General features: G+C 38.6%; 3 protein-coding genes across 3 annotated transcripts; 1 reads left to right on the top strand and 2 right to left on the bottom strand.

Moving 5' to 3' along the window:
- The first annotated feature begins 8,464 nt into the window (after positions 1-8,464).
- Positions 8,465-14,720, top strand: LOC110790867 (sister chromatid cohesion 1 protein 3). Its single transcript, XM_021995629.2, has 14 exons — positions 8,465-8,732; positions 8,965-9,229; positions 9,314-9,360; positions 9,452-9,501; positions 10,158-10,219; positions 10,323-10,693; positions 11,095-11,215; positions 11,296-11,438; positions 11,530-12,008; positions 12,984-13,023; positions 13,133-13,178; positions 13,268-13,403; positions 14,010-14,148; positions 14,347-14,720. The coding sequence occupies exons 1-13, from the start codon at positions 8,609-8,611 to the stop codon at positions 14,106-14,108; spliced, it is 1,983 nt and encodes a 660-aa protein (XP_021851321.1). The 5' UTR covers positions 8,465-8,608; the 3' UTR covers positions 14,109-14,148; positions 14,347-14,720.
- A 228-nt stretch (positions 14,721-14,948) lies between these two features.
- On the bottom strand, positions 14,949-16,349 carry LOC110790865 (probable carboxylesterase 2). Its single transcript, XM_021995628.2, has one exon. The coding sequence runs from the start codon at positions 16,180-16,182 to the stop codon at positions 15,187-15,189; it is 996 nt and encodes a 331-aa protein (XP_021851320.1). The 5' UTR covers positions 16,183-16,349; the 3' UTR covers positions 14,949-15,186.
- Positions 16,350-17,763: 1,414 nt separating this feature from the next.
- LOC110790873 (2-hydroxyisoflavanone dehydratase-like) lies at positions 17,764-18,741 on the bottom strand. The gene has a single exon (XM_021995636.1). It carries the CDS (start codon positions 18,739-18,741, stop codon positions 17,764-17,766), a length of 978 nt encoding a protein of 325 aa, XP_021851328.1.
- Positions 18,742-27,438: the final 8,697 nt, after the last annotated feature.

Below are 27,438 nucleotides of genomic sequence, written 5' to 3'. Positions count from 1 at the left end.
AAAAGATATGGATATTCGATATGATAGGACAATTTTTTTGAATTGGCAATCACTTAAGACATTAATTAGTAGAATAAAAATAAAAAAAATAAAAATACACAGGGACACTTGTCAGCGTCAGACTGAGTGCCATGTATTTTAGTAGAGTATATAAATATATAAATATAGATTGATGGATAAGTTGTTTGATATACCTTGGAAAAAGAGTCACTTTAACAAATAGTGATGGAGGAGGTAACAATTTTGTTACCATAAAGTTAAGAGGTAAGAAATGGTGGTAGTGGATACCATTAAAAAAGGGATTGTGTTATCGTACCTCTCATACCAAACATTAGGTAATAGAAATAGTTAAATGTTTTTATTTCCATCCTTTAGAAATAATATACCAAACATGCTCTAATTTTGTTTGAAAAGAGACAATATATAGGGGGGTAATGGAAAGAATCCTCCATATCACCATAGTATTTTATTTTTTATAATTTTTTTATATTTATAACAGAGTTAAATCAGAGAGCGACATTTTATGTGCTACACATTGATTTCCTCTCTTTAGTAATATATAAATGAAAAAAATATATGCAACATTGTAATCAATTAAGTAATCGTCGATTATATGTGGTTAATTGTTGAGGTTTTGCTTGAGATAGTTAATGAAATATTAGAACTTCAGGACTTAATTTTTAAAATTTGTTTCGAGATCTTATTGGTTGATTCTAATTTATAATGAATTTTGATTTAGTGGTTTTACATGCGAGTTACTATCTCTAGGATTTGAAAATCTGTATCTTTTTTGAAAATTATTTTATGTATAATTGAACTTCGATTTGCAATTAGTATTTGTGAAGCTCCTTGTACTTTACAGGTTGGAAGTAGATTTTGAAATGTATCATACATGGAACATAGCTTAGTTGGTCTTTCAATTATACGTATTTTCTTATGAATATTCTATGGGTAAATATATGAATATTGTTAGACATAATACATGAATATTTTAGGATAATTGTTGTTCACGGAAACTTGAAGATATATAATTGAAATCAATTATATTTGTCGTGCATATTTTCCTTAAATAAGACAAACTAATTTTGAATAACAATATTAATTATTATTTTAAGAGAGGCAAATCATGTAGTGACATTTGTCATCACCACATCGATTTCCTCTCTTTTATTATATAATATATATAGATGTAATAGATTCAAATTAACCTAGTCAAAATAATCTATACTATATATTAAAAGACGTTTATAAGAAAGTTTACGTGACACATGGCGCTCTGCTTATTAGTCGTTCTCTCCATGTAATCTTCGTCTACATAAAAAAGATGGCAAACATGGTTTGTGTAAGGTTTGAACTCATGGCCTTGAGTTCAAACAATAAAGCTTTTACCACTAAGATATTACATGTTTCATGTGATCATTACAAAAAATTATATATAAGTAAACGTTAATGTTATCAATGTAGTAACCCGGGGCATCGTCCGGGCCTAAAAACTAGTTACTATTGACAAAGTGACTCTTTTATGTACCACTGTGATACTACGTTTCAGTAAGGACAAAACTTTCAATAGGTTTTGCGCGCATCCGTATTTAATTATACACCGAGTGTAATTGAAATTTTGTGAAAATATATAACATTTTTGTATAATAACTTCAACATTAAGCCTTAGCAAACTCATTTCACCTCCTACAAAAATCATTCAATGGGTTATAAACTCTTCGAAAAGATGGAGGGTCATGAGAATATGAGATACATCAATTCACTAGAAGAAGTATCATTGTGTATCAATCGTATTGGATGTTGTTTGGGCTCCCAATTGAATATCAATTGGGCCATTAAGTCTAAAGCCCAATGGCTCAAAACAACAACATTAAACCCGCCACAACCAAAAGGCTATTCAGCCATCAACCAAGGCCCAAGGTCCAATAGCAATAAATGACGTATGGGCATTTATTATGCAAACACTATAAATAGGCCACCAAGGCTCACACCTCAAGGTACGTCCAATTTATTGCCTTAAGACTACTCTCTAGAGAACTTCTCTCTCTAGAATCCGAGCATTGTTCTTACTTAGGCATCGGATGGGCTTTCCTAGGAAACACCCCCGAGGCTAGTAACATTGTCTTTGTGCAGGTGAATTCGTACATTATTCATTCAAGCTAGCAAGATCTTCAACACACTCGAAAGGGCCTTCATTCGAAGCCCATTGTTCTATCCACTTCAACACCGGAACAATTTGGTGCCGTCTGTGGGGAAGAACACTTCAAAGCCTTGAAAAACACCCCATTTTTCACTTGAAAAATGGAAATTCCCAACAATGACAACCAGGACGATGTCCTTGTCCAAACGGATTCAGGATCCGACGAGGGGGAGTGATATGTGTGTTTTATATAGTCTTTTCACCCCCGTACCTTAGTACTTTTACATGTTAAATGAGCTCTTAGGAGCCATTTTTAGTACTAATCTGTGTATTTGAGTGTGCCTTGAGTTTCAGGACTACTTAGTGAGAAATTGGTCTTTTTAGACCCGTTTCAAGATGATTTAGGCCACTACACGATCCCGAGGGGATTCGGGACGATTACTGTCGACTTACGGGAGCCTTAGATGTTCATGATTGAGCCCCGGAAGTTAGACTTGGTGTTGCGGACACATTTAGCCTTCCGCTCGGATGATCTCCCATCGCCCACCGGGCGAGCAAGCCAAAGGAACGAGCAGTCGCCCGACGCCCGACGGACGGACTTCTGCCCGGTGCCCATCGGGCGCCCAACAGAGCAGCAACAGCGAGAAATCTCCAACCGCCCGCGTGACGATGTTTTCCAAAGTTTCTCTCTCCGCCCGCCGGGCAGACCTGCGCCTGTCGGGCGAATTTCGAGCTTCCCGCCCGTCGGGCGGAAGGCCGCCCGACCGGGCGACGACAACCCTGGGGCTTTTGTGCGCGCAGTTTACCTTAGTATTTCCGGTTTTTTGTTGGGCTTTTTGGGCAAAACTATAAATATAGCCCTTGGTTAATTTAGTTGGACATCTTATTATCTCACATTCAAGTATTAAACACTTAGTTTTATTTCCCTAAGCTTAGTTTTTTTCTCTCTAATTTGTTCCAAACACTTAGTTTATTTTCAATCCAAAATTCAAGCTTTCCTTTGCAATTGTTCTTCAATTAGGTATTGTCCTTTATTTCAATCCTTTGTTTTGCTTTAATTATGTTTTCAATCATGTTAATTGCTTCGTTTATTGTTAATATGCTTGAGTAATCTAATTTCTAGGGTTTGGGGATCCATGATTAATAGGAAGGGATATTGAATAATTGTGATTGTTGGCATTGTAATTAATTCCTATTTCACTATACAATTAGATTTGCGCAGGTTTAATTGTGGTACTTATGCAATATCAAATTAAGATTCGAGAGATGCAATTTGATGTTTAGGCTTGTGTCAATAGGTGGAATTAGGATTAATACGTAGCGAGAACCCGTTAATTCTAAGTCTATGATTAGTATCGATTCGAGAGAGCATGCTAGTCTAATTAATTACTTTGTTTATTATCGTGATCGTTCGTTGTCCTGGATTGTTATTTGTTGGTGAACCTATGCCCTAGATTCCTTAATATATTGATTCATATTCGTTTAATTATCGTTCGTAGTCTTAGTATACAAATCACCAACCAACTCTTGTTCCCAATAGTCTAGTTTAATTAATTGATAGTAGAAAGAACGCCTGTTTCCCTGTGGATTCGATCCTGACTTCCCTTTCTACCTAGCTAGTGGACTTAGGTTATTTTTGATTAGGTGATACGACTTTAGCCTGTCAGGGAGCAGCTGCAATCAGTGGCGAGATCACAGCCGACAAGGGCTACCGCCGCAACAGCTAGCAGACCTCCACTCCCTTCTCGAGAAGACCTCGTCGCAGCCATGACTATCATGCAAAATTTTCTCTTCAATGAGAAAGAACAGGCGCAGGCAGCGGATCGCCGAGAAGCGAGGAGAATCAGGCGACAACTTCTGCTGAACAAGCCACCGCCTAACGAAGAAACTGCGAGACCCGAACACACTCTCCCTACAATGTCGGGGACACACCTAACGACAAGATGGACAGAGAGTACATGGGATACGCAACAAAGGGCAGAACAGCAGCCATAATGGTTTGAAACACCATCTCCAACACCGCAAGCTCTCCAAAGCGGGGCGAGTGACCGCACTCGGATCCGAAGCTCGATACACAGTAGGTTGCGCCCTTCGGTCCATGATAGGCTAGGCAGTTCCAGCAGATCCAATAGGCAAACCGAAGCCCATTGTTCTATCCACTTCAACACCGGAACATATGTTATATTTCAATATCTTTCGAAAGTTCCGCTTCATCCGATGGTAGCACCATCCCCAACTTGACTCGATTAACGTCACTTTGATGCTCCAATAGGCAATGGGTTTCAAATATTTGCACAAAGTGATGAACTATGGTTTAGAACTTAGAAACTTAGATGTCCTCCTTTACCATTAGAATTCAACATGTGTTGTTGATTTTGTTTTTTATTAGGAAAGAAACACGTGTGGAGTTAACACAAGAAACTCCAATACTTTGGGTTAAAAAAATTACATGGTGATTTAAACTTAGAATAAAAATTAGCTTCAATATATATTTTAAAATTTTATGATCCATATCCAATTAAAATATCTAAATTCATCCAACGGCAAAACCAGCCGTCCAATCTTCTCAAATTCCGGTTTAACGAGTCGGATTTGTACGAGCAAGTGCAACCTCGTTGGCAAAATTATTGGAAAGAAATTTATGTGTCATATAAGTAATTTCTCTAGATATTTTTTTTTGAGAACTGCTTGTGATAAACATAATTTTGAGAAACAAAAACAACTTTATGTTGTTTGACCTGTTATTTACTCCCCCCGCTTCGGAATAAGTGACACACTTCACTTTTTCCCGACCGTTTCAAAATTATTGGCACACTATTATAAATGGATATGGATTACCATTATTAAAACGAATTTAAATTAATTTACCCACTATATATGACCTACTAACTTTTCTCACCCTCATATTCCCTTATCGTAACAATATTAAATGGATCTGCTAACTTTAATTATTTTACATTAAGCCACTAATTTTACGGTCTTCCATCGTCTACTATTTTATTCAACTATATGCCCAATGCAATGTGTCAGATATTGCAAAACAAAGGGAGTACTCTAATGTTTTTAGCCCATAATATTTGTTATTATTACCATTAGTACCCAAATTTGTCAAAACATACCTTATAAAATTGAGTTTTTCCAATAGATTACCTTATAAAAAATGTAGTAATTAACTAACTTATAAAAACTTTATGTTGTAAGATACTACATCTAATCGAATTATGAACATTAATTCAAATTTCGGGATTGACTTTAGTAGGTGTAATGACGTGGTATCTCACGGGAAAAAGGATAATTAAATGGCACGTGATACTGTCATATACGGAATACATGTGGTAAAGTGAATATCGGAATTTTTAAGTCAATGTTTTTTTTTTTTGATGCTAATGAGGGGGGATCCCCGACAATAAATAAAAAGCTAAGCAATTAAACGTGGTGTCGTAGCACCTACAAAATCTTCCCGAAGGAGTTCAACTATTTCTCCGAAGGGACTATCATAGAACAGTAACCTTTCCTCTTGGCATACTCCGATGTTTGCTAGTTTTTCGGCCACTTTGTTTCCCTCTCTATAGCAGTGTGTAATGTGAACTTCCCAGCTACTCAGACTCAGCAATTCGCGACAATGATTTATAATATGGTAGCACTCACCACCATGGGCTTCGGCGCTTCTTAGGATTCGAACGCAGGCTTCATTGTCCATCTGGACTTCAAGTTTAACACAGCCCATCTCTCTTGCCATGTCTAGTCCAAGTGAGACCGCCCACAGCTCTGCTTTGTATGCAGTACAAATACCGAAGTTAGCTGTAAAAGCGCGTTGGAAAATTCCTTGACAGTTTCGAATGACTCCTCCTCCGCCTGCGGGACCAGGTGCACCTTTTGACGCCCCGTCGGTGTTTAAGATCTGACAATTGTATGAGGGTACATTCCATCTGACAAAGATCTCTCGTGTTGCTCTATTACCTCTTATGGGGGTTTCCCCCATCAGTTCATTATTAATACTCATCCAAGTCTCCTCGACTTGTCTATGCAAGAAGGGGCCTGCTTCAATTGGAATTTCATTGCTTCTCCCAAATACTATGCAATTTCTCCACCTCCACATCCACCATAAGGTGGTTGCAAAGCAAGTGGGCCACTTTTCAGAAAATATTAGACCATCAGCTTTCAGATTTTTGCACATCCAATTAGTCAGGTCTCCCGTGAAGAAAGAAGGATAGTTAGCAATACCTCCTATCCTTTCCCAAATATGTCTCGAGACAGGGCAGTCGCGGAGTAAATGGAGTAGCGTTTCCTCACTTGTCTTGCATCTTGGGCATCTTGGGTCGATGGAAATTTTCCTCTTCACTCTATTTGCGTTGCACAACAACCTATCATGCAATATGAGCCATAAGAAGACTTTCACTCGCTGCTGTACAGGGGCTGTCCACGCAAGGTTCCACTTGGGATCATTATCATCATTATTTTCGTTCCTGATTAGTTTGAGGGCATATTTAATGGAAAAACCCCCATTCTTTGATCCCCTCCAGTATAGCAAATCCCCTACATTGCGGTCTTCAATAAGTTGATGAGATGCTATCTTTTTTAGAGTGTCAGCTGGTAAGAGATTAGCAAAGGTATCCCATTTCCAACCCATACCCTCTTCCCACATTTCCTCTACATTAGACCCTGCAATTTCGTTTGGAATGGGCTGAATAGCCAAGTCACGAAGGGGCACTTCAGTTGCCCAATTATGTTCCCAGAACAATGTTTTCACACCATTACCAACGGCTGTCGAGGTTCCCTTTCGTATCCATTGTGCATTATCCGTGATTCCTCTCCATACATTAGACATATTCTAGGTGGGGATGAACATGTCTATGTCACACCGCCCTTTGCAATATTTATGCCGGAGTACCCTTGACCATAAGGCATTTGGTTCAGCGATCACCCTCCAACCAAGTTTAGTTAGGAAAGCAGAATTTGCTTGGCGAGCGGATCGTATGCTTACACCTCCTTGGTTACGGGGAGCTTGCAGCTGCTCCCATGACAGTAGGTGAATCCTACGCTTGTCATCATCTCCCCCCCACACAAAGCGTCTAGTACGTTTGTCGATGTCATCACATACTGTACGGGGAATTTTTGCGGTTTGCATAGAATAGTATCCCATGGAAGATATGGTAGACTTAGCCAGTGTTAGCCTTCCTGCTAAAGACAAGTATTTTGTCTTCCAACCCGATAGTCGTCTGTCAATTTTTTCGCAAAGATGCTTGAATGTTTCTCTAGTGACACGGCTAGATAAGGTTGGCATTCCCAAATATATCCCAAGATCCTCAGTCATCAATTTGTAAAGTCAATGTTCAATATTCGCGGAAATGTATTATATTACGCTATAATTTTTTCACAAGGTAGTTAATTACTCCATGTGATATTTTTGTAAGCTAGTTTTATAACGAAAATACGATTATATAAGGTAAACTTTAACACTTTCCGCAGTTGCCGGAAAAACTTCCAATAACTTCGATCCACCCTAGTCTTTGGTTCAACCCCCACGCGGTCGTTTTCTATCTCCTCTCCCGCTTTTCACTTCCTCGTACCTTTCCCTCCGCTTACACAACCGCCGTCAACAACACCGTATGAAAAGTGAAAACACCACACCACGTAGGGAGAACTCGTGTTCGACCCCTGCAACAACAATTGGGAGGGAATGGAACTTAACGTACTGTTCCGGTTGTGGACTTGGAACAGTTGGAGGGCTTGGCCTGATATTGTACGTGTCGTGTCTGACTGTGACATGCACAGTAAAAAAGGTTAACTAGCCTCGGGGGTGGTCCGAGTATCACCCATTCGATGCTTAAGTCAGTAATGCAGATTGCTTTGTAATTAATGAATTGTGGAATGATTGGTCAGTTTTTGCGTACCTTTGTCAATAAATGAGGATTCATATATATAGGCGGGTGACCCGTACGGATAACCTAGTGGGAAACCCGGGTGATAACGACCTGTTCATGCTTACGTGACATGACTTCCCGAATCAGGCCGACTGGAGCTGTTCAGGTTGAAATGCCGAATGAGACTGAATATCTTCAGCTGGTCATTTTGACCATTTTGGCCGTGAAGGGTGTCCTGCCGGTATGCCGGTAGGGCATCCCGTACAACTAACCATCCATAACTCGTCCCGAATCCGGATTAGCCCTAAGATTGAACCGAAAAAAGAACATTGAAAATAGGGGAAAAGGTTAAGCGCGGGAAAATAAAAGAAATTTAAAGCGCGGGAAAATGAAAATTCCCTGACAAGCTTTCCCTCCTTCCACGAGCAGCAACAATAAATACTCTTTTAAAACAACTTACCAACACAATAAACTGAAAATTCCCCGACAATCTTTCTCTCTCCTCAAACTTCCCCCCTGTAAAACCCTAAAACCACCGCACCTTCACCGGCGTACGGCCACCGGAATCTCGATTATCCGTCTAATTTAAAGGAGAAGTACAAATATGTTTTATTCCCATACATTTTTGGCCCGGAAAGGCCCACTCGGCACTGTTTGGTTTGCTGCTCATCTTCAGCACAAACTAAAAAAATCTCATGTTGCTTCCACTGATATCCCCTCCACCGTCGGTTAGTTTTCTAATTTGGTTAATTGGGGTTCTTTTTTTTGTTCAAGAATTCGTCTTTGTTTGATTAATTGAAAATTTGAAGTTCTTAAACCGCCATTCTCAAAAACGCTGGTAAAATGCTTGCATTCAAACTTAAAGTTTCAATTTTTTATCCTGGTTGTAACTTTATGTCCCGATTGTTCAAATTTAGGTTTAGTTTTTGTGTTGATTAGTGTGTTATTACTGTTTTCTAGAGCGGATTATGTTTCCAGAAGTCCCTATTGCTCTCAGAATGTCAGGACATCTTCTGTTGGGCGTTGTTCGGATATATTCGAAACAAGTTGAGTACCTTCAACATGATTTCAATGTTCTCTGGGTGAGTTTGAGGAATGCCTTTCGCAATGTGGATGTTGATTTGCCTGAAAACGCAAACCAGGCTCAGTTTAAAGCTGTCACATTGCCGGAAACTTATGCACTTGATGCTATAGATATAGATGATGAATTCTCCCTTATTCATGGGTGAGTTTGCTGTTATTTTGATATCGGGCATATTTTATCCTGTGATTGATTGACTACTAATTTACTATGATTCTGCATTCTCAGATCTCAGGATGATCACCTCATGAGCATAGATGAAATAACACTCCAAGGTTGCATATTGGTGTTGCTAGTTTTTTTTTTTTTTTGCCATTTTCGTAATTGTTTCATGTATTGATATCAGCTTTTCTGAATGTTATACAGATCAATATCAGTCCGGAATGGAGCATTATGTTAGGATTACATTCGACGATGTAATGTGTTTCCCTTTTCTTTTCCTCTTAACATACTGTTGTGAGAAAACTCCAGATTTATAACAATGTTATACAACTTTTGCATATCACAGTCCCCATAAAACCTCAGAATGGTTTCATAAACATATCATTGTTATGAACCTGGGAAATCTCTGATGTTGCTGCTTCTTTCTTTGTTTTCTTTCCTATTCCCTCCAATAATTGTATAGTTCATCATCATATAAGAATCTCTGATGTTGCTGCTTCTTTCTTTGTTTTCTTTCTTATTCCCTCCAATAATTCTATAGTTCATCATCATATAAGAATTTTTCTGTTGTAGTCAAGGAAATCTTTCTTCGTATCATTTTCCCAGAAAATTGATAAACTGGGTGGATATGTAAAAGAAATTCTTTGTTTTCCATCATTATACGAATGAACAAAAAAAAGCTTAAGCAATGAATTTGCTAATAGAATTACAGCCCTAGACAAAGTACTTTTTTATATAGATAAAAAAAACTAGATTATGTAAAAGTAAAACTGAATATTTACAAAAAAACATAATCCTTTATTAAATGGATCCTATTGTGGTATAATAAAAAAAAATCTCTTTACCTTTTATAAATGATGATGAAACTACAGTAAATTTGGCAGAAATTTACATGTTAGTCTATCTGTAGGATATTATTCCAGTCACATTGGACCCTGTGCAAGAGGAGGAGGTTGATCCAATGCAGATAGAGTATGCTTCTTACTAATGTCAATATTCCAATTTGGTATATAGGATTGCACTATATATTTGCTCCTTGTGAATCTAATTCAACATTTACTTATTATGATTGCAGCATTTCTCATGACATTCCTCTTGATATTCCTCATGAACTACCTGTTCTTCCTAGTCATGATATTCCCAGTACAGTAGGTGTCAGCCAAAGTGAAGAACAACATGGTGGGGTTGAAGGTGAAATCTTTTCGCCACCTGAAACCATGCGTGATAATGCCAGTGACGAGGTCCACCTGCCTAGCCCAATTCTTCGGCCACAAAGAGAGACTCTTGATGATCCTAATTTAAACACATCTCCTCCAAAGAATACGGCTGAGAAGACTGGTACACCATGGTCAATGCATGAGTCTCCTTTACATTCTCATCAACCATTGCAGCTTGAAGGGCCTTCATCACCTCCAACTGAAGCTCCTCTGGTTTCTGGTTCTTTTGGTTAGTACATCCATCTTTTGGGAAGGAACTAGTATTGATCCTGTGCCATGCACGGGTTTTGTTATGTTTTAAAACCTAAAGAGTTAAAAGTGAGTTTAAGTTTTCATTTTCATAATCAAAAGAGAGTAAATTATTTGAAATTAATAGAAAACTTTAAAGATAAATGTGCATGAAATTTATATGAGTTGAAGGGGCATTGATAGTTTTTGGTGATGAAAGACTTGAAATTGGAGAAAGAAGGGGAATGAAATTTTGAAAAAGTAAAATGGGAAGATGTTTTCAAGGAGTTACACGTGACACTCCAAATTTCTTGCAAATTTGCCTGTTATTAAATATTAGTTTAGATGTACATGAATTTGCATGAGAAAACAAGATTAATAACTCTGATATTCATTTTACAGTGAATGCTTCACCGAATGAGTTGTCACTCCGTCCATCCCCTATTCCCGAGAAGCCTCAACCTCCCAAGAGAAACAGAAAGCGAAAGCAACACTTTGATGAGACATTGGTTTTGTCTAATGAGTATGTTTACTGTTCTGTTAAGCTACCTTAGCTCCCCTCCTTTTTGTTGCAGTTGGATTCTTATGTGTTTAGTATAACAGGTTTGTGAAAAATACGCTCAGTGATTGTTCTGATCTAGTAAGGAAGAAGAAGAAGATGCCTTGTTCTTCTTTGGAATTGTGGAGGTTCACAAAACAGAAGAGGAAGGCAAATGAAGAGGTTTTCACAGAACCACTGATATTTGGTAAGTGGTTTCAGAAATAGAGTTGATAGCATTTTTCATTATTTTCTCCCTGGTTGAATATGTGACAGATAAGATAATTGTTCTGATGTAGGAATGTGTGCTGATCTCGAGAATCTTTCAAACAAGGTCTTAAAATCCTCACACATGGAAATGCCTGTGACAGAAGAAGCTCAAATTGAGCAAAGGACTGCAGAATCTCCTGCACAAGCTCAACTGGAGCAAAGGACTGCAGAATCTCCTGCACATGTTACCAATGTTGAAGAGGATATTGAGCATCTCCGATCAGCGGATGTTGATCCTGGACTCGACATTGGTCAAATGTTCCCTTCCTCCCCACCATTGTTGTCTACGCCCTCCGGTATTGCAGATACTTCAACATCCCTGAGAATTCCAAGTTCAGTTTCAGAGCCTAGATTCGGAACTACTGACACTCTTCAATCAGATATGGATATGCCTAGTCATTTCGTAGGCATGAGTATGGAAACACCATACTCGATTTCCGGTGACAGAGATGATGTAGGTACTGCTTTAACAGACATTCCCGAATTTGGGAATTCTATGGAATCTGATGTAAGTATTCTGAACAACTCTATTTCTTTGTAATGAGAGACAGGTTATAGATGGTGAGAAAGATAGTAAAAAGGAAGCCATGATGATAATGGGAGTAGATACAGTTGTATTTATTTGAAGGCGTATCCTTACCTAGGATCAATTAGGCCAATTGTGCATTCTAGCAATGGATAAATGCAGCCTAGCTCATTCTTATGCAGCACAATCAAGTATGAATACATCTTGTGACACCCATTAAACTTCTCGACTACAACACAAACACCCAAAAATAGGGGTTAAACACACTTTTGCAATCTCCATACCACACTTTATGGATGATTAACCTTCTTGTTTCCAACAGTTTCATTCTGTGCAAACCAGGTAGTATGGGACAGGTGAATTAGGACAGCTTTGACTAAGTGGACTCTTGTTAATGGGAAAATACCTAGTCCTCTGTCATTTATTACCATAGTTTTTAACAAGTTGATCACAATTAGCCACTGCTAACATCTTATGAGAGTTAGGCTGCTGGATACTTGAAACTTTGGAAGGTAAAGTATGGAAACTTGGATGTTTTTGTCTTATGTCTTTCGACATCTCAATCCACATGGCCAAAAATCTAATGTAATCTTTCTTATTTTCTATTAACCTGATAAGATGCAGAAACCCTAGCCAAGCCCCTAAGCGTCAAGGTCATAAAAGCACGAACCCTTGGCATAATAAAAACATAACATGATTCACCCGATGAGTATAAGAGTGAAACTGCATGCAACCAGACTATCCTTGACAAAGCTATTGATGGGAATCATAAGGCCTTGCATATTTAGTTAGCTTCGTGACTTGCATTGAGAACCTTCCTACTTTTCAAAAGTTTCCACCTTTGACATGTTCAAATGAGGTCATTGATGGTTGATTGAGGAATCTTAGTAAGCCAATTATTAGTGTATCAGTGTTATTGACTATTATTGCTGATATGTCTGCTTGTTTCAATTGCAGAAGCTCTCTTTTCTGGAATCAGAAAACGACAGCCCCTCTGGTAAGCTGCATGTCCTACTATATAAGCGATTGCTAATTATCTAGCTACTAATTTAGGCACTTTTATACTCAATATAAGAATTGTGGTTAACATCACCTTGCTTTACCAGATTCCCAAGAGGCTCGTACAGGAGATACTATGTCTTCAAGGACAAGGTTACCACTACAATTCCTAAACATTATATTGTCTTCATTAGCATTTTAGGTTAACAATGCAAGACTTAACTTGTGTTTTTCGGTTGCAGGGCAGTGGCTCAGTATCTGAAAAATCATTCTCCTCTATCCAAGTTCTCAGGCGACTCTTCTGAAAATCTAAATTTAAGTACCATCTTGGAAGGTAGACGGAGGAAGTTATGTGCACGGATGTTTTATGAGACTCTGGTAAGTCTATGCAATGTTTTTCAAGGTTTTCTTGGAAATGGCCAAATGGGTTAGGAATGCCTAGTAGGTTCAAGTAATACACTTTGTGTAGATGGCGTCTGTATTTATGTCCATGACGCTGCCTCTAGTGTCAGGTTATTCCTTTATCCTTCGGGACTGTTTGATTGACCTTTTAGTAACTAGGCTACATTGTGATGGCGATCCATCCCATATTGGCATGTTCTAAAACTTCTCACTCTTGTAGGTTTCCTCTTCCCTAGTTGTGTATAGCCGTCTAAGGCCTTGTTCTCTTCACCTGATATGATTTTTATAGTTTCTGGTCCGATCTGATAACTTTCTGTGAGTTTTTTTTTTTTGCTTTTTCTGGTCTGGTCTGGTTTGATTTTTCTGATCTGATCTAATAAACAGTAAGAATAAGTGGAAGAGAACAAAGCCTAAACCCGTATAGATGGTCAATGAAAGGTAGGAATGTAGGATTCTTACCTCTATTGCAGTGATGAGGAATAGTGTGCTGCTTTCATCAAATTGTACAATGGATTAATCTGAACATTTAGGAAATCAACATTACATGGTTTTGCATCAATTGATGGTTTCTGCTGACTACAGGTTTTGAAGGATTGTGGAATGATTGACGTTCAACAAGATGAGCCCTATGGGGATATTATTTTGAAGTTGACCCCTACTTTCTCCAAGGCCCAAGTTTGAGACTGCATCAGATAAATTGGTGTTTCTCATGTATATACAGGTATGGATATTCTGCCAGTCATTTCACTATATCAGTTTGTTGATTATGCGTAGAAATTCGAGATGGTTTATTCTGCTATGATTTCTTCCATTCTGGTTGTTTTCCTTCATTTCCTTCATCATGGTTATCAAAACTGTATATTATATTCGAGCCCTAGATTTTTGGTGAGGCTAATAATGTGTCTTTCAAATTTCGCAGTTAAAGTGTAAGTGTACAGGCGTACAGCAGCTCGGAGTACAAACTTTTGTTCAGTTATTATAAACAGGAGGGCAGTCACCCATTAGTTGATACCATGACATGCTGCTAACTGCTAACTCATTGCAACAAAGCTCTTTTTTTGTTCTAGGAGATGATCTTGTTGCTTGTAATTGTGTTTTCGATGTTTAGAATTAGAATCCTAGGAAGTAAGAAGTCTCTTTTTGTAGTACCATCAGGTGACAGTTATTGTATAATCATAAAATTTAAGTGCCAGCCCAGGTTTATATGCTTGACTATTTGCATATTACTGATGTTAGTCACTTGCAAATTTGCAATCCTATCAGTAATAGATCAAGGATTCTAGGTTGTGTTCTCTTCGCCTGGTCTGATTTTTCTAATTTCTGGTCTGATTTGATCTACTTTGAATGCTTTCTGTGAGTGCTTTTTGCTTTTTCTGGCTTGGTCAGATTTGGTCTGGTTTTTCTGGTCTGTCTAATAAGCAATAAGAATAAGGTAAAGAGAACAAAGCCTAGATTTGACCGGTTGTATACAAGTTACTTGCAATATTCACAAGAAAGAACATCAGAAGATGCCTAAGCAACTTGAAACACGAACTGACAGCACTGTAACATTTGATTTGGATGCAATCCAATCCAACCTTACAACTTTAAGGATTTTTTAGAGTTACAATCCTAATAAACCAACAATCATAAAATCTGCCAATACAATTGGATAAGTGAAAAAAAACACAATACAACAACAGTATCACACTGTCAATTATTATTATCTGAGTCTGAAAAACAGGAAACTCAGTTTACTTAACTCAGTACTAAAATGAAACTAACAAGAGTTGAGGAAGGCAGCAACCTGATCCATGAAGGGTCCAGCATTCGGAGAACCCGGGTTAAGCAAATGGAAAACATGGGTCTCCCCAAATGTCTCCACCAATTCTATATTTGCTTTGCATCCACTCTTAACCACTGCCTCCTTGTAATGTACACCCCTATCCCTCAGTGTATCCTGCTCAGCCACACAAACCATCACCTTCTCCGCCGCCAACTCCGCCAGTTCGGGATCCATTGCCGGATTTATCAGTGGATCATCCGACCCGCTTGTTCCCGGGCAGACGAATTCCCACAGCTTTTCTACCGATGACCCACCTGGAGATTTCGCAATTTTCTCAACCTCTGATCCAATTCTATCCTTTCCCCAGAAAAACGGGTGAATCAAGATCATCCCTTTCAATTTCAATTTCAATTTCTCGTTTTCAATTTGATTCTGTATTCCTAGGCGTTTAGCCATGTTATGAGCAATGTTAGCACCTGCACTATCTCCAGCCACAAACACCCTAGACAGATCAGCATAATCCTTGATCCAAGGATGATCATTCTCAATTCCAACCCACCTCATCGCCGCCCATGAGTCGTCGTAGGCGGCGGGAAGAGGGTGTTCCGGCGCCAATCTATAATCCACAGACACAATTATCACATTAGCTTTACAACATAAGGCATTAAGATGACTGTGGTAATAAGGTGATGCAGCCGTCTCAACACAAAAACCACCACCGTGAAAGTACACCAGCAACGGCAACTTCCCGCCATCTCCGCCACCTCCTTTGGGTTTGTATATCCGCACCCAGACTCCGCCTTCTTCTTCAGGGCACACCACCACATCTTGAGACTCCACCCCCGTGACCGCATCCGTAGACGGTGGCACACGTTGGTTGCCAATAAACCTCTCTAACCTCCCATCTTTGTAGACCACTAAAAAGGGTCTGAAATCGAGGGATAAATCTTCGACCTTGACACTTGCAAATATCTTCATTAGTTCTTCCATCTTTTCTTTGTTTGTTTTTGACTGGGGTTGTTCTACCAGTGATTCAATTACTTTGGCCCTCTTTTATACAACGGCGTTGTACGAGAATCAAGTTGAACCAAGTTTTGATTACATTTATGGACACATCTACCAGTAACTACACTTACCTAACGATGAGTCTTTTTCGCACATGCTTGCTTTTGTTAGTATTAGGGTTTTTATCCCTAATTAATTAATATATATATATCGTCGGTTTGCGTTAAAAAAAAAACGATGAGTCTTTTTCGCACAAGTTTTTGTTTTGTTTTCATTGAGACTATTACTCACGCCAACGATAATGTTACCTAACATATCTTCTACTTTATACGGGTGAATCCGTGGATGTAACGGATGATTTTAGAGCATGTATATAGGGACTTTTGGAGTGATTTTCGAGTACCTCTCCAATAAAAAAAAACTAGCTTTTGTCAATATTGGGCATTGAGTAGCTCTTCATGAATTCATGCAAAGCTATTTCAAGATAACTGTTGGCCAAGACACATCAAAGAATTGATGGAGAGTAACTTTGGTAAAAAAGATACTCTCCCGTTCCTTAATATTCGACCTGTTTTGACTTTTTGCATTATTCACATAATTCACTTTGACCCTATTTTATTTCTAGTACGGAGTATATGAAAATAAATGTTTAGTATATAATATATTGTTGGCTTCATCTTAATATATATTTTCAAAATATTAATATTTTTATAATAGGTAGTTAAAGAAATTAGTGGAAAAGTTGTGCATTGGCAAGCGTGTCCGGTCAAAACAGGTCGAGTATTATGAGACGAAGTGAGTAGTTAAGAGTTACTTCGTAATAGCTAATGATAAAGTATATATGTGGGACATTTTATACATAAAAAAATAACATATGATGATATATTCACCCATTTAAATGCACGTTCTCATATTTTCTCACATGATTTTCATATGTGAACATAAAAACGTCATTTAGTGCACTCAACTCTACGAACACCCATGTACACCTAAAAATGTGTATAAACGACAATATGTTGATCAACGAGGAAGGAATGCTAGTCAACATACTACTAGTGAAAACCAATTTTTTGTTCAACTAACAAATTAATGACATACTACGTAGATAAAAAATAGTCACAAAATAATTTTCAGTTCCACGTCAAAAAATATTGTGAAACAATTACATATTGTACTTCCTATAAAGTATTAAAAGTAGTAAATGTTTAATGAGAGAAAACATGTTTATATCACATTAACATTAATATATTAACGTTAACATAACACTATAATGTAAATCAAATCAGATGATGTGACATGGTCTTGCAACAGTACATCAAATAAACTCAAACATATTAGATATTACACATTTACACCGAATAAGTCTTAGATGAGAATATGATACCTCAAGAGTTATTACAAACCTAACATTATTTAACTGTTTGAGAATATAATTGCATAATTCTCATATACTTAATGGTAAAACCTATCACAAGCCGATATTAATATAGAAAATCATTTTCGGCAATTGCGATATATATTTACATAAAAACAAAGGAGGAAGTAATTAATCATCTAATTAATTAATTAATAATCCTCTTTAATAAAAGAAGTAAGCTTATCCATCAAAGGTTTGATATTAGGAGAGGTAGCATCAAGCAAATGAAAACAATGGCCTTCTCCTAATGTTTCCACAAGTTCAACCTTCCCTTCCCACCTTGTTTCTAAAGAATCAAAGTAACTAAAACCTCTTCCTCTATACCTATCTTTTTCCGCAACACAAATCAACACCTTATCACATGCCAACCTATACAATCTCGGATCCACACTCGGGTTCAACCTCGGTTCTTCATCCAAACCCTTAATTGACGGGTATATATAGCTGATTACCGTTTCCAGTTGTTGTTTGGTTGAGAAAAACGGGTGGATAGCTAGTAAACTTTCAAGATTTAACCCGTCTAAAGGTTCAACACTAGCTTTAATTGCTACATTATGGGCAAGGTTAGCTCCAGTACTTTCCCCACCCAAAATAACCCGGTTAAAATCCGCGTACTCATTCAACCAAGGATCCGGCCCATTCCCATTAGCATGGGACCCGACCCATTTGAAAGCGGCCCAACAGTCATCATATGCAATGGGTAAGGGGTGCTCTGGGGGCAGCCTAAAGTCCACAGCAACAGCAACCACATGGGCCATGGATACCAAATTGGTCAGGAATTGCTTGATAATTGGGCCAAAGGCTGACCCGGTACAAAACCCACCACCATGGTAATGTACAAGCAATGGTAAAGTACCCTTCCTACTCTTTGGACTATCGTCTTCGCTATCCGTATCATCCATTTTGGGTAGGAAGATCCGACCCGATATTTTAGGGTTGGTTGATATTACAACGTCTCTTGTTTCGACTCCGGTATATGGATCGACACCCGGACCTACCTGGGTTGTGAGGATATACCTATCAATACGACCATCGTTGCAAACTTTAAAGAATGGGAAAAAATCATGAGTAGTTTCTTCTAAATCGTACCCCTTACTATATTCAATATTTTCGTCGCATGCAGTCATATTGTATAACCTATCCTACTTTTTTTCCTGTTCATTTTTAAATTAGGGTTGGAAGAGAACTTATATACATAGAAAACTTAAGCTTCACCAAAATTTTCTCTAGGCCGCTCATTATAGATTTCTGTATGGTTAAGGAGAAATTTTAGTTAGTGGTTTAATTAGTTTCTTTCCTAGACCATTATTGTTAAATTTTTTTTTCCTACGCCCACTATTCTTGGAAATTTTGTTTGGACTAATGCACTAATAATAACAACGTGATATTGACTTCTATTTGTTGTTAATTGATTTTTCGTTCTTCCATTATTAGGGAGGGATATATATGCTTCATATTGAAAAAAAGAGTTTGACTTACATATTCACCTCTTAACTTTTTTAGGCGAAAAATATTGTTTTTAGTAAAGGTATTAGTTTTTATTTTGGCTTAAAAAAGAATTTATATGAAACATTAAGGGCCCTTTTGGTAATTTTTTTCTCTCCAGTTTTCCGTTTTTTACAAAACTATAAACCAAAATATAAAAGCCACAAAAAATAATTTTATGTTTTTTGTTTTCAGTTTTCACAGTCAATATGATTATTATAAATATGCTTATCGATCTTTTAATTCATGTTTCAATCTAAATCATATTACTTATAAAACAAAAAAACAAAAACTGAAAAATGACAGTGATGATATATCAGCTCTAACCTATTTGAATCACCCCTTAAAAAAATTGAATCAAAGTCTCGAGATTTAACTTGTTTTTGTATACTACTTCCTCCATTCCTTTTTGATCTTCCTGTTTCTATAAATGTCGTTCCTAAATAATCTTGTTGTTTCTATTTTTGGACATGGCTTTTTACCATAAATTTTCCATCATCCCTTATTTAATTCATTTACATTTCCCCATTCATCAACCCAACCTCACTTTTATGATTTTTTATTACTTTAAACAAAATATCTTCCCTCTCCTTCATTTCTTTATTACTTTCCTTCATTTATTTATTACTTTCTCTTACACCCAATCATTACTCTTACACCCAATCATTACAAGATTCCATTTTCTTATTTTCCACCCCAAACTCCAAATAGAAAGATCGTTTAGGAATGGAGGGAGTAGTATTTTCTTTCTAACATAAAAAGAGTCAATGGTCAAAACATTTAAGATGGTGGACAAAACTGAGTTAATTAAGCTAATAAATGGGGTCTAACCTTTTGCACTTTTCACCGTTTAGGACCTATACCTTTTTTTTTCACCGTTTGGGACCTCTTTCCCCTTTTCCGGCCAAATTTAACTAGAGTACATTAAAAGGTTAGGTCCTTGGGTTAAAAGGTTAAAGTAAATCAAAAATTTGAGGACTAACCTTTTCGTTTTTTCACCTTTCAGGACCTGAACTTTCTTTTTTCACCTTTTGAGACCTCATTCAAGTTTTCATGTAATTCCAATTCAATTATTAAAGTTTCTAATCATTAACATATAATAAGCTCAAATTGAAATAATATGTAACTTAATTCATAAACTTAGCCCATATATAAATTGATTTGGGTATCAAATAATCTAATGAATAAAGAAGCAAATAATTATTTACAAGTTGATCATATTTTATATATTCGATTATGGTGTCCAATGACAATAGAAGAATTAAGCAATTTATATAGTAGAGTACGATATTCATACAATTATACTCAAATGTTTACGGGGATGGTGGAACTAAAAATACACTACGGAATTTTTCGCCCCGGGACCCAAGTTGTTAGGAAGATCCGCCATTGATGGTATATCCTCACAATTGTTTGTTGTTTGTTTGAAGAATCTTAATAATGTCCACACAAAAACGTAAAAATAATAAAAATAGGTTAATTTTAAACGAATTCTAATTTAGATCACAATATCATACAGTTCTTGATTGTTTTATGAGAGTAAAGACAATTGGTTTATTGATGCTCATATTTGATGAGGTACTTAAATGATTTATGCTTAACTCGATCAAAATTAATCAGCAATCTCCGAATTAAAATTTACGACCTCAAATTTTCTATAAACATATTCAAATCAGTTGTTACTGGATTACGTAAATTAAGTTTCAACTATTAAAGGTCTTCTGAATGAGTAAAGATTATCTATGATGTTTGGAGAAGAGTACTATGTAGTTTTAATTGTATGATGGGGTTTGGGAAAGATGAATTATTATTATTATTATTATTATTATTATTATGGGAAAACACCAAAACGTTACAAGCTTAACAAGCTACAAAGATCAAATGAACTACAAGAAGTTGGAGGGGAGCCGAGATACAATCTGGGCCCCCACTCCTCTAGCTATGGCGAACCCGATCCTGCTGAAAATGTGGGCAGCTGCCCGTGCCCCAATGTCTTGAGCCCTGGAGTACGTCTGGACCCGCTTCAGCAAAGAAACAGCCCCTTTCTCTAATTCCCCAAAAGAAGAGAAGGAAAAAGGAAAGAAACCGTAACCCAAAGCCCTACAACGTGCCCCATACTTATCCTGCTTCCGCTGCGCTGCAACCGCCACAACCCGACCCGGAACGAAGCCTGACAACCCAGATTGCGTCATAGGGGAAGACCCAGTCAAGTCAACACACACATCCAGACCGCCATCCCATGAGTAAAGCAGTATATCTGCAGGACGAAGAGCTCCATCACTCTCACTAGTCAGCCCAACATCAACCTCCTTGCGAGCAGAAATCCCCGACCGATAGCAAATATCCAAAAGGGTATCACGAACAACATTATGTCGATGTTTGATACCCACAATCCCAGCACAAGACACGGCATGATCCCCATAAATGTCCCCGTCGAAACCCGAGAGCAAGCAGAACACGGCGTCGAATAAGAGAACAACGGAATACCCAACCGATAGCAAAGAACCGAACGATAAGTCTTACCGTTCATAGTCTGGCCTAACCCCGAGATGGGGACTGCCCGCAACCAAGCCGAGGAGTGATCCCCCTGCTGTGATTTCCATAGGGCAACAAGACGCGAAGATAAGGAGTAGGCGGATTCCGCATCAGCAGTAACCTTCGTGAAATATATGTCTGCCAATTCCTTCATGAGTCTGGGGGCAGCGATCTCACTAGGCCTACGCATAAGGTCGGTCTCCACGGTCCTATTGAAAAGACCAAGAGCATCGTCAAAGGCCGGTCCCGGACCATCAACACCTGAAAGCCGAAGAAGCGAATCCTGCAAACCAGAAGACTGCAAACGGGATGCAAGAAAAGCATAATGCCGAACATCACCAGCTGAATAAACACCCAATCCTCCATAAGAATAAGGCAAGGTGGAAAGGCGCCATTGCCAGTCACCGAACCCAGGTCCCGAAGCAGTCACGATGCGCTCTAAAGAAGCCCGCAGAGCCACATCAAAGGATAATTGGGCCGCTTCGAAAAGATGAGGCGGACAAGTGCGCATAGCAAAGTAGAGTTTAGAAACTCCAGTACACGCACGAAGAAGCAACAACTCACACTGGGGATCATTAAGCTTGGCTACAGCATCCATCAACACAACAGCCTTCGACACACGCTGCGAAACCAACTCCTTACAAAAAGAGGAATCCGTACTGACTGGGCCACCAAGCAACTTAACACCAAGCGCAGGACGAGCAATATCCGTAGGAAAGACACCCTCTAGACGACTGCGGGGGTCCTCCGAAGGCCAGAAAACCTCCGTCTTCTCAACATTAACATGGGGACCTAAATGAGGACCCTCCTCCAAAATCAACTCCAAGACCTGTCCAACCACCAAAGTGGCACCAACGATAGTGCCATCGTCCAAGTACCAAGCCTGAAGAGATAGATCAAATGAGTCTCTGATTCGACACACCAATGGATGTAGAACCAGAGAAAAAAGCAAAGGGCCGAGAGGATCCCCTTGCTGCACACCCTGACAAGACCACAAGGTATGCTCCCCATAATACAGCCGCGCTGGAGAAGAGTAGCAGAATTCAACCCAACGCGAAAGAGCAGGACAATGTAGCCGTACCTCACGCAACAAAGCCGAACGATCAACTAAATTGAACGCATTCCGAAAATCCACCAATAACATAGAGAGGCCAACATCAGCCCCACGAGCCTCAACCAACCGATTGACAGCATGGAGAATGGCCTCACCACCTGCTGGAACCCCAACTCCAAACTGAAGACCTCCAAAGTAGTTTCCTAAACGCGGACCAATCAAAGCTGCCCCGACCTTAGAAACAAGGCGCCTCCAAATAGTGCCCACGACAATAGGCCGAATACCCCCACCAGGCTTAATAAGTGGCGTAAGAGGAGCACTAGCAATGTATCCTCCAAGCTCAGCAGGACACTTTCCAGCAAGAAAGAGATTAACAACCTGAGTGATAGCATCCACCAACTCATCAGAAACAGCTACAGCAGCACCACCCAAGCAATCCAAAAGGTGTTGAGCACGCAAGCCATCTCTACCGCACGAAGTACCACGCGGAAAGCCCTTAATCTGCTCCAAAACAACAGCGGAGGAAGCAATAAGGTGATGATCAACATGGATATCCGGCAAGGTAGGGACCGGAACGGAAGGGTGCTTTGCTTGCAAATCTGCAAGAGTAGCATCATTGTAAGGGGCAAGACCTGAGGAAGAAAGAACCCTAACGACAGCAGTGTAGTGACCGTCAGAAATCTTTCTCTTGCATTGCTTAATATTACGCTCCGCCAAATCATGGTCGTCGTCAACATCCAATAGAGGGGGAGACACACTAGCCAATGTGTCTATGACAAGTTGCTCAGAACCACCAGGCACACCCCAAGAACGAATAGCAGAGGTGATACTCTCTTCCTGTTGTCGCCGCCTAACACCGGAGGAACACTCACGATTACTTCGTGGAGAAAAAGTCTTGAGGACACAAAGAGGTAACACGAGCAACTGAACCCAACAAGCGATGTCATCTGGTCTGCAAATCACCTTATCAAGCGCCCCTTTCAGAACTCGCGAAAAACCCAAACGACATTTGGGAGGGATGGATTTCACAGAACGCAGCCGCTTGGACCATAAAGTGTTTAGAAGAGCAACATCAAAAGAAAAATGATGTTCTCGAGGCGCAACAGAAGTAGACAGCTCGGAAGCAGGAGCTTGTGGTTTTTGAATACCGTAGAGAGTAAAACGAATAGTACCATCCCCAGAATCAGGTGGGTCCACAAAAACCGTACTAGAACCACTGCCATGTCGACACCTAATACGATGAGTATGCGTCTTGAAACAATCTCCACATAGCCAAATTCCCATACGACGAAAGGTCACCTCAGCGGTAGTAAAAACCTGCAAATTGGTAATAAGGGAATGACGGGTTACATCCCGCACATCAGTGCAACAATGACGATCACGTAAGTGAGTGATCAGAGAACTCCTCACCAAACCACGCCCACCTCCATCCTGGCACCCGCTAAGACCCACAAAAGGGCAATGAAACTTCTCCACGGAAGCCGCCATATCAAAGAACCGTGGAAAGGTTATCCTAAATAAATAAGATAACCAAAGGAAACGGAGTACACAAAACCCCTGCCACTTCAAAACCACAACAAGACAACACCAACAACGCTGCACCAAACTGCACACCACAACAAACAGTCACGCTGCAATTGCACCACTCTCGCCAGAATAACCACGCTGCAAACTGCACCAAAACAGTGATTCGATCCCCGCAACACCACCAGAATAATCCAAACACCAAACACCCACTAGAACGCCGCCAAACACCGAACCAGATGACACGAATACAACGCACAAAAACGCCGCACGAAACACCAAACAAATTGCCTGGAAAGAACTCACGAACCGTCGACCAAACAAACTGCCTGACTTCCAGAAACCGTCAACCAAACAAATTGCCAGACTTCCAGAAACCGTCGAACAGAAACTGACCAAAAGCAAGACGAGAGGTCCGCCTGAAAAACGCCTGCAACCCACGTGGAACCGTCTGAACTGAATCCCTGAACTGAAATGCCGGAAACTGAAACCACGTAGCTGAACAAATCACAGAACCGAATTGAAAACTGCACTGCCGATTGAAAACTGAACGCCTTTGCCACCGGAAGACGAACGCATGAACCACCGGAAAAAGATACCCGTCGACACCGCCTGGAAACCGCCTGGAAACCGACTGGAAAACGCCCCAAACACCGCCTGAAACTGCCTGGAAACCAACTGGAAACCGCCCCAAACACCGCCTGAAACTGCCTGGAAACAACACCGCCTGAAACCGCCTGACACTTGACTCCCTTCGCCGGACACCACCGACGCCGACGCCGGATAATCGACGTTGAAGACCCTAATCACACATAATATCGTGCCCTAATCGCCTTCCTTACTACTATTATTATTATTATTGTTATTATTATTATTATTATTATTATTATTATTGTTAAATATATTAATAACAATTATTACATAATAATTAATAAAAATAAAAATATTAATAACTATTATTATGAATATTAATTTGAGCGCTAACTTTTTTTTATTTGCATTTTCTGATTTTTTTTATAGTAAATAACGTTGGTATACAAATTAAAAATGGATATGAGGTCCCAAAAGGTGAAAAAAAAATATTCGGGTCCTAAACGGTGAAAAAATCAAAAAGTTGGACCCTAACCTTTGTCTTAATTTATTATTTGAGTGATAGTATGGTTAACGGTGAGTTAAACTATGGTTAACTGGCCGGAAAATGAATATGAGTCCCCAAAAGGTGAAAAAAAAGGTTGAGGTCCTAAAGGGTGAAAAAACCAAAAGGTTAGACCCCAACATTTAGCTTAACTTATAGACATGGAAATCAAGGAGTACGTGTTTGCAGAATTGCAGGAAATTTATACAGTTGATTGTAATGCATTAATTCTTAGCTTATTTTTTAAGGTTGCTTGTAGATGTCATGTAAAATTAAGGAAGTTACTTCTATTGCAAGTCTAGTGCTTGCAAACAGTGGCGGAGCCAGGAATTTTTTTTTTGGGTGTCGGCAGTGACGTTCCCAGGATTTTTAGAGTATTGTGTCGGGTGATCCCCCACAACACACAATATATTACTAAAAAAAATGTATCTTCCTTAAATAAATCAATATTCATATTACAATAGTACAAAATTATTACAATAATTCTCTACGGTTTTCATATGTGTGGTATTATGGTAAAAACTGAAAAGAATAACTTAATTTAAGAGAGCGGGTATATAAATTCAAAACTCTAAGAGACCAGTTATTTTTAAACACTGCTCTCTTAAGAGAATCCCCTATAGTTATTCAAAATTCTAAGAGAAGGTTTTTTTATAAAGACTGTTCTCTTAGAATTATCTATATAGTATACTGATCTCTTACGTATGGGGCGGGTGTTTTTATGTATAACCTAAGAGATCGGTTCTATATAATAACAGAACTCTTATATCTCAGCTATAAGTTTTTTTCCAGTTTTTTTGGGGGGTCCTCCGCCACTGCTTGCAAATGAAGAGTTTATTTCGCAACCTTAATTTTCATAGTAAATAGTAAACACTGATGCATTTTAGCTAAGACTTGCAATTAACCTTTCGTTTTTAGTGAATTGGTGTTTTGTGTAATTTTTATTTTTAGTGGATAAATTAAAAATAATATTTGACAAAAAAATAACTTAGGTGTAACTATTATGATTTTCTAAAACAAAACAAAATGGTGTAATTATTTCTGAACAGAAAAAATTAATATTATATCATTTAATTTGATACATAACTTTTTATGACACAATATACAACCAACACTGCACATACAAGAAATATTTTGATATTATAAAATATGTCACCTTTGGTATTTTATATAGATGATTGGCAAAACTTATATACAAGAAAATCAAGGAATGTTTGCAGAATTGCAGAGGAATGTAGATGATTGTAAATTTGTAATGTATTAACTCTTTGGTCTTGTTCGGCAAAATTAGCGATAGCGGGTAGCGGTGAATTGTAACGGATAACAGTTATCTGTCAAAGTAACGGCTAATTGATATGTGTGTTCGGTAAAGTAACAGTTGATATTCTAAAATAAAATAAAAGGTAAAGTATTGTTTAAAACTTTATAATAATGTTGTCAAACGCTACCCGCTACCTTTTTTTTTGACGGGGAAGAACAATTTCATTAATAATCAGTCATACAACATCTACAATGATAAAATAGATATGTATACCACAGATTCAAAGAAAATACATAACTGCTACTAATTTTAACGTTTCACAAAAGCTACCCAGACTCTACCTCTGCCGCTAACCGCTACTTAACCCGCTACCTCGCCAAACACTTACAAATTTTTACAAGTAGCGTCTTGACTAGGTCAAAACGCTATCCGCTACCTCAAATGCTATTGCCGAACACGCCATTAAACCCTTAAATAATATAGTTTTCAAGGTTGGTTGTACCGAGTAGATGCCATAGGAAGTTGCTTCAATTCTATTGTAAGTCTTGTGCTTGCATATGAGAGGTTATTTCTCAACCTTTCATAGAAGGCGATAGTTAGTAAACCCTGATGCATTTCGAGGATTGCTAAACCTCAAGTGGCTTGTGTCCATATGGACACAAGTGACTCAAATACAATTATTTTCAGTACCAACACATCATATGTCAGTACCAGTAACACAAATAATTTGTATTGGTACTTCTTAGCAATGTATTGGTATACCAATACTATACTAGTCTTAGTAGCAATACCAAATTAGTGAGTACCAATTACAAGCCACTTGTGTCCAT

Source organism: Spinacia oleracea, chromosome 4 (genome assembly GCF_020520425.1).
Source record: "Spinacia oleracea cultivar Varoflay chromosome 4, BTI_SOV_V1, whole genome shotgun sequence".
Classification (NCBI taxonomy): Eukaryota; Viridiplantae; Streptophyta; class Magnoliopsida; order Caryophyllales; family Amaranthaceae; genus Spinacia; species Spinacia oleracea.
Note: the sequence above shows the minus strand (reverse complement) of the source record. Positions and strands in the feature narration are given on the sequence as shown.